Here is an 8,364-nt window from a genome sequence, read left to right as displayed (position 1 = left end):
AATGCCTTCAGTGTAATGTTCTCAGTGGTCATGAGCTGGTTTGTCCTTCTAAATGATTTGGAACTGCCATGTATTGCTTTCTGTATTTAAAAAAACTTTTTATTAAAAAACTTAATGGGCCAGGAGTAGGATTTCAAACACCTTCAAGTTGGGACTCAGTCTGCTCCTAAGTGCCAAGCTTTTCTTTTTAGTAATGGGGTATCTTACAGGCAAGTGAAGAACATCTAGTTTGGGGTTTATAACTGTGATAGCGCCCTCATGCAGGTGTTTTTGTGCCTGTGTTGGGAGGTGCTTTTGGTTTTAATTCTAGGTAATAACTTAGTTCTTTAGACCAGTGTTTCTCAGACTGAGGTCTGCTGTTACATCTTCAGGTCTCTGAAACTAATGAGAGAATCTTAATTTATGAGCTCTAAATGTGGTTTGTGAGAATTTTCCCATTTTTGAAAGGGATTCATAGAATTCAGGTATACCTCTTTTTGTGCTTTGCTTTATTGCAATTTTTTCCCCCATTTGAAGGTTTGTGGCAACCCTGCGTTGAGCGAGTTTCTTGGTGCCATTTTTTTCAGTGGCATTTATTTGCTCACTTTGTGTCTGTGTCACATTTTGGTACTTCTTGGAATATTTCAAACTTTTTCATTGTTAGCATTTTTTAGCACTAAAATATTTTTAAATTAAGGTATGTACATTGTTTTTTTAGACATAATGCTGTTGTACACTTAACAGACTACAGTATAGTATAAACGTAACATTTATTTGCACTGGGAAACCAAAAAAATTTGTGTGACTCGCTTTATTGCAATATTCGCTTTGTTAACGATAGTCTGGAACTGAACCGGCAGCATCTCTGAGGTATGTCTGTACACAAGTAAGAGACACTGCTTAGAGCTTTATAATTCTTGAGGACTATTTTTAATCACTCATGTTTACATTTCAAAAGAACAAGATTTTTAAAGAGGTCATGTGTTTTCAGGTCTAATCATTTTGAAGATTAATAAAATCTCATTTAAACTGAAGATTATAAAAGTACTTAATATTTAATTTCCTAGAAAGTATGTGTGATTTGATTGAAGTAGCTTTGAAATTTTTTGTTTACCTAACCTTTTTTTCTTTTTATAGATACTAAAATGGATCGTAAAGATAAGTTATTTGTGATTAACGAGGTAATTTTAGAAATTAATTAAAGTAAAATATTCTAGCAACACTGTATTTAGGAACACAATATTTGGAATACTAGAAATAGTTCATTTAAAAAATAAGTCAGTTATTCAGTGACTTCTAAGTTGTTTTGTATAAGATATGCAAATTTTATGAACTGTAATTATCTGCCTTTAAAATTTTTATAGTACTCATTGTCTGTTTCAGTTTAGTGCTTCAGTGTATATTATTTCTTGATCATTCTTACATTTGTCTTCTCTCAACAAGCATACTGAAATTTCCTGAGGACAAGGATTATCTCATTCTTTTTTTTTCTCATTATGTCTAGTACAGTGCTAAATTCATAGTAGGTACTCATAAAAATTATCAACGTAAATAAAAAGCCCATTAAATATTTTTAAAAACTCATTGAAAAGTATTTTGCCAGTGTTAAAAGGGGTGCATGTGATATTTGCTCAAAATATTACAAACTAGTAATATGTTAAATTTTCAAAGTATCGTTGAAGAGTAAACTTGTGTTTTTAGAGCAGATTTTCTTTTAAAACTTAAATTGTTTTAAGATAATTCTCTTTAGCTATTAGAAAGGCCTCTGTTATTTATTTAGCACAAATTTTTGAAGTGCTGCTCTGTCATGGCATTATTCTATAGAAACAGTGTTTAAAAAAAAGCCCCTGTCATGGAGCTTACATTCTAATGGGGGAGACAGGCCGTAAACAAGTAGTATAATTTCAAGTGAAGATAGGAGAAATAAACAGGATATCGGTTGCCAGCAACTAAAGGTCACAACTTAGTGTGTAGATGTGTTTATTGTACGACCAATAAGGAACAAAAGCATTGGGCTGAAGAATTCTTTAAGCCTTAGGTAGTGTATGTGTATTAGTTTATGAACACTACAATAATATAGGGCTTCATTCCTTTTGTATATTTCTCAATTGTGACTTTGTAACTCTTTAAGATGTTGAAGTTTAATTCAGCTTGAAATGGGTTTTGTATACTTGCCTTTCACCAGCTCCTTAGTGATTTTACAGAACCAAATCACAGAAGGGTAGTACAGATGAGGAAGAAAAATCAAATTTCTTGAGCTTAAAATCGAAAAGCTAGGGAGTTAAAAATCAAAGTAACCATTATAAAGGATGTTTTTGGTTCTGTAAGGACTGTAATTTTCTACAGCTGGTGAGGCTAATTGTAATGTGCTTTACCCCTGGGGCATTTGTTTTAAATCTTTGTAGTTTGTACACAGGACCATGGTCAGAAGAAGAGGTTTCCCAAGGGAAGCCAGTAAAAATGCTAGGCCAGAAAGAGTAGCCGCTTCCACCAAAGAGGTGGGCAGAGCACAGTTTACCTTGGACAGAACACCTAAGAGGAACTTTAAACGTTTCCATGAATAAATTTACCTTGATTTAGACCTTTGTAGCCTATTAACCTGCTTAAGTATTTTTGAAGGCATCTAAATATTCATTGCATTGAATTGCTTTAGATCTTATTTTTATTTTCCACTTCATTTTTCTATACTTTGCTCCATTTAGGTTTGTGAAATGAAAAACTGCAATAAATGTATCTATTTTGAAGCTAAGAAAAAACAGGATCTCTATATGTGGTAAGAGAATGTATTAAATAAGATTAGAGAATATGTGAATATTATTAGCACATTATGGTGTCTTTTAAACTGAATTGGTAGTATAAGCTTTTACTACGTTCTAAATTTTAATTAGTTGAAAAAGCTTTTATATTTTTTAGGCTTTCAAATTCACCTCATGGACCATCTGCTAAATTCCTTGTTCAAAATAGTAAGTTGACTCAATTTAAGTTTTTGTGAGAAAATTGAAAATAATCTTTTGGAATAATCATGCCAAAGTTATAACTATTTTTGTTGCTGTTGTAATTTTTCTAGTTCATACCCTAGCTGAGCTAAAGATGACTGGAAACTGTTTGAAAGGTTCTCGGCCCCTCTTGTCTTTTGATCCTGTAAGTTTCTCATTTAGTGTATGAGGTCTAATTTTCTTACTGTGCATGGTTGTTTTTTGGTGGATATAGTTGTATAATTCAATTTAGTTAATATAAAAACAAACAATTTTGAACAAAACTAATGTTTTCAAGTAATATGTTCACTCTATTTTTATAGGCTTTTGATGAATTACCACATTTTGCTTTGTTAAAAGAACTCTTAATTCAGGTAAATATCTTTACTAGAAACTATTTTTAGTAAAATATTCTAAATGAGTGTCTTCCTTTTAACTTAGCTATCTGAAGCACACATGGTATGTCATAGAATACAGAACTAATGTGTCCTTTTTCCCCCTAGATCTTTAGTACACCACGGTATCATCCCAAAAGTCAACCATTTGTGGACCACGTGTTTACGTTCACTATTTTGGATAATAGGATATGGTTTCGGAACTTTCAGGTTAGCTTTGATTAACTTAATTATACTTCGAAATAAATTAGGATATATTGTTTTTATAGACATGGAAAATGCAAATGATAAATTCTTTTCTTTTCATTTACATCGCTTTCTTTTCCCCACAGACCTGTAGTAAATAACCTTTATCTCGTAACTTAGGTTCATGGCTATCAGCTAATATGGTGTATGGATTTTTTTTAGGTTCATGGCTATCAGCTAATATGGTGTATGGATTTTCTAACAAGCCACTATATATTGAGTAAAATATAAGTTTCTTTTCCAAGAAATTAGAATCTACCAGGGGTGAGGTGGGGTTTAAGACTTTGTTAGAAAGCATTCAGTGAGAACTGTTAGATGAGTCATATGGTGATTCATCCAGGAGGAGAGGTGATTCTGGAAATCTGTGGCGAGGTGGAAGAGAGCAGCAAGGCAAAATTTCAGACAGCTTATGAAGTAAACTGGGCTCTTTCCTGCATGTTGTTGTTACATTGGATACTTTGCAGTGTGAGTTAAACATATCCCCTTCTTAACCCCTGAGGGCAGGCATACCTTAACCAACTATAGTAATATTTGTAGTTCAGAACTTGTCTCTTAATTCCACAGTCAGTAACCATTCAAAAATAAATTTTGCCAATGTCTTTTTATCTACCTTTTAATCTAATTTGAATTAAATTTATAAAAACAATTTAGGGGTTGATTTAAATTTTGAAAGGGTGCCCCATAGGGTGCTTTAATCCATTTTGTTATCATGGTTGCAGTGTTTTAAAGTTTAATTAATTAATTAATTAATTAATTAATTTTTGCGGTACGCGGGCCTCTCACTGTTGTGGCCTCTCCCGTTGTGGAGCACAGGCTCTGGACGTGCAGGCTCAGCGGCCATGGCTCACGGGCCCAGCCGCTCCGTGGCATGTGGGATATTCCCGGACTGGGGCACGAACCCGTGTACCCTGCATCGGCAGGCGGACCCTCAACCACTGTGCCACCAGGGAAGTCCATGGTTGCAGTTTTAAATATTCATTTAACCACAATTTTTCAAGAAGACGCGCATTGTGAGAAGCAAGATACAGATCAAATTGAAGTGACTCAATTTTAAAAACACTGAAAAAGCATTTATATTTTCCTATGACAACTACCTGTAACCAGTAATGTATTTCAGAAAGTATTGATGATTTGGCACTTGCCAAGTTTCACTTCCACCTTAACTTCATTGGTTATCAGTTCTTTTAGGCACATTTGTAATGAGGATATAGCCTGTATACATTTTAGGTGTAGTATATCCAAACCAAAATGAAATGTTTCCTTTTTATTAAAGATCATAGAAGAAGATGCTGCTCTTGTAGAAATAGGACCCCGTTTTGTCTTAAATCTCATAAAGATTTTCCAGGGAAGTTTTGGAGGACCAACTTTGTATGAAAATCCTCACTACCAATCACCAAACATGGTAAGCTGTTTTTGTTCAGTGGTCCTTTATGTCCCAGAACTCTTGGGCCAAAATAATTCTGTCAGGTAACTGTTCTGTTAACTGTGAAACTGAATTTGGTTTTTGCTGCGTACAGTCTTACAAATTGCTTTTTTTTTTTTGGATGACACAGGGTGATGGGAAGTAGGGTTCATAAGTGAATGTCTGCCGTATATAAAATGTTTATTTTTATTTCAAAAGCACCTTTAATATTGTTTTGTTTCTAGCATCGGCGTGTCATAAGAGCCATCACAGCTGCAAAATACAGAGAGAAACAGCAAGTGAAAGACGTGCAGAAGCTGAGAAAGAAAGAACCAAAGACTATTCTTCCCCATGATCCCACTGCAGATGTTTTTGTTGTACCAGCTGAGGAAAAGCCGATAGAAATACAGTGGGTAAAACCAGAGCCAAAAGTCGATTTGAAAGCAAGAAAGAAAAGGATTTATAAAAGGCAAAGGAAAATGAAACAGAAGACGAACAGTGGGAATGCAAAATGAATCAATGGATAACTAATTTGTTCTCATTTGTTTTATATTTATTTTATGTTCAATGTATAAATACTTTTATTATTCGGGACGACCTTATATCTAATTAGTGCGACATTTAAAAGAGAAAAATTAAGATTTTGTGGCTTCGGGGGGGGCGGGTCCTATGTTTTTCTAAATAAAATATCACCAGAACTCATCACTTAATTTCTGTTTTTCTTTTCAAAGCTTGTTTGTATTATTAAAAACTTAGCACACTTAAGGTTTAGGCCTGCTCTCTTGGATTAAAATTTAGAGTTTAGCAAAGCTGAAATTCGTACAGATTTATTGGATCATTATTACATGTAAAAGAGCATTAGGCACTTTGAGAGCATAGTTTCAGATGGTAAAGTTGGGGTAGACTGCTAGAAGGGAAAGCATCTTACTGAGGTTTGAGTCCCTGAGTCACAATCAGTGAGGCCCCGGAAACGGCAACCTTTCGTCTTGTTTTCTTACCTTGAAAATGTATGCTAAAAATACTTAGGTTTTGGGCTTCCCTGGTGGTGCAGTGGTTGAGAGTCCGCCTGCCGATGCAGGGGACACGGGTTCATGCCCCGGTCCGGGAAGATCCCACATGCCGCGGAGCGGCTGGGCCCATGAGCCATGGCCGCTGAGCCTGCGCGTCCAGAGCCTGTCTTCCACAACAGGAGAGGCCACAACAGTGAGAGGCCTGCATACCGCAAAAAAAAAAAAAACTTAGGTTTTGCAAATCAAATGAGTTAATATATGTGTTGAAAGCTTTTTGTAGATTACAAATTTAATTTAGAAGCAGTGCCTGTAAATTACTTATCAAATTAACAGTAAAAGGAAGAAAAACAGGACAGTTGTTAATAGGGCACCAGAAGATTTGAATTTCTCCTGTTAAGGAAGAACTTTACTTGAAGTAAAGAGAGCACTGGGCTTACCACCCTGGAAGTCGATTAGTAACGGAAAGGCAAGATTCTGGGTGCAAGTGGCCAGGGATAGGGGTCATGCATGTGGTGGTTTGTCACCCACTAATTTCATGCTAATCATTTTCTCCTTTTTCTGCAGCGTGGTTAGTAATTCCATAGTATTCCACTCTGTCACAGCTATCTAAGCAGTCCCTTGTTGGATATTTGAGTATTTCACTTTTATCTTTTTCTGGTATAGGTGCTTGCAGCAAACTTTCTATAGATACTCTGTACGATATTTGTGGTTTCCTATAAGTAGAACTGGTCAAAAATTATGAACCTGTTCCCCTAAATATTGTACCTCACCAGAGCTTAGTGTTTATTTCCTTACACCCTTGCTGAGATAATCTTTGTCAATTTGATAGGTAAAAAAATGAATACTGTTTTTTGGCTATGTACTGGGTTTTCTTTTTGACTAGTCTTTTGTGTGGTAGTTACATGAATTTGTAAGGGCTCTTTTATATAGTGAGGTTTTTCTAGGCATCTTTCCTAGTTTGTCACTTGGGTTTTGATTTTGTCTTTATTTTAGATCTGTGTAGGCAGAATGATCAGTTTTTCCATTTCACTTTTTCCTAATTTTCTGCTAAGAAAGTCCTTCTTGAGTGTATAATTAGACTACTTTATCTTGAAATGGTAGAAGTTAAGCTACTTAACCTTGAAATTTAAGTATTTCAGTTCAGAGGTTCACTTGAAATATTCAATACTTGTATGTGGCTAATGAAAGGCAAATCTGGTTAAGTGCAGGGGAAAAAAGGCCATTATTTAAGTGACAGAATATAGGCTGAAAATTAGCTGTATATTTCCCTTTCGTAATCATTTATATGGATAACTCATTTGAATGAGAATTCCTCATCTCCCAAGTCCATGTTCATTTAGAAGTCAGCCTGTTTAGTGAAGATCTTTCTTTAGACTGAAATTTATATGCAGTGTAATTATCTTTAAATTTTGATACAATGTTATAAGTAAACATCCCTTTTTCCCTCAGGAGGGAAAAAAAGAGGTAGCAAAACCAGATGGAGTTGGAGGAAGAAAAAAGTACTTTGTTTTTTCACTTTTTGTCTAACCCCCCTCCCCTAATTCCATTCTCAGATGGGGAAAGGTCCTGTTTTTCATTGCACTCAAACTTCTCAAACCCTACCTATTACCAATTTACATTCCAAGGCCATATAGTATATTCCTTCTTTGGAAAAGAGGCAAGTATGAATTTTGAGTAGTGGGTTGGACAGTGTTGTGCCTAGAAACTTGATGAGGTTTAGAGTTGGTTGGTTTTGATTGTGCAGGGGGCAGGGTATTAGGGAAGAAAGGGACAGCTTCCTAAGCTTTGGATACCCAACCCTGTACAATAGATATTTGTTAGTAACAGAGCCAGCCCTTCTCTCTAACCGTACATCGTTGACAAAGATAACCTACATCTAACAGCTGATATATGTAAACATTCCACATTACAGTGAAATATTCTGGTGTACTGAGGCACTGTTTTAAAAAAATTATTTATTTATTTTTGGCTGTGTTGGGTCTTTGTTGCTGTGTGCGGGCTTTCTCTAGTTCCAATGAGCGGGGGCTACTCTTCATTGTGGTGCGTGGGCTTCTCATTGCGGTGGCTTCTCTTGTTGCAGAGCACGGGCTCTGGAGCACAGGCTCAGTAGTTGTGGCACACGGGCTTAGTTGCTCCACGGCATGTGGGATCTTCCCGGATCAGGGCTCGAACCTGTGTCCCCTGCATTGGTAGGAGGACTCTTAACTACTGTGCCACCAGGGAAGCCCTATACTGAGGCATTTTAACGACAATTAGGATAGTATTTTGACACCTTATCAAATTGCTTGGAACAGTTGTTCAGATCTTACATCCCATAATACAGTGTATCAGTTAGATCAACCAAAACCTATTGGTTA

General features: G+C 35.8%; 1 protein-coding gene across 1 annotated transcript in view; it reads left to right on the top strand.

The window, feature by feature from the left end:
- BRIX1 (biogenesis of ribosomes BRX1) overlaps positions 1-5,707 on the top strand; it is a 7,372-nt gene extending 1,665 nt beyond the window's left edge. The window contains exons 3-10 of the mRNA XM_007466832.1: positions 1,117-1,160; positions 2,682-2,752; positions 2,893-2,942; positions 3,047-3,120; positions 3,278-3,328; positions 3,458-3,559; positions 4,869-4,997; positions 5,243-5,707. Of these exons, the coding sequence (XP_007466894.1) occupies positions 1,117-1,160; positions 2,682-2,752; positions 2,893-2,942; positions 3,047-3,120; positions 3,278-3,328; positions 3,458-3,559; positions 4,869-4,997; positions 5,243-5,512 (791 nt within the window). The 3' untranslated portion in view covers positions 5,513-5,707. The remainder of the gene's footprint in view (positions 1-1,116; positions 1,161-2,681; positions 2,753-2,892; positions 2,943-3,046; positions 3,121-3,277; positions 3,329-3,457; positions 3,560-4,868; positions 4,998-5,242) is intronic.
- Positions 5,708-8,364: the final 2,657 nt, after the last annotated feature.

This window comes from Lipotes vexillifer, unplaced genomic scaffold (genome assembly GCF_000442215.2).
Source record: "Lipotes vexillifer unplaced genomic scaffold, Lipotes_vexillifer_v1.1 scaffold647, whole genome shotgun sequence".
NCBI lineage: Eukaryota > Metazoa > Chordata > Mammalia > Artiodactyla > Lipotidae > Lipotes > Lipotes vexillifer.
This window is presented reverse-complemented; position numbering and strand designations above follow the sequence as displayed.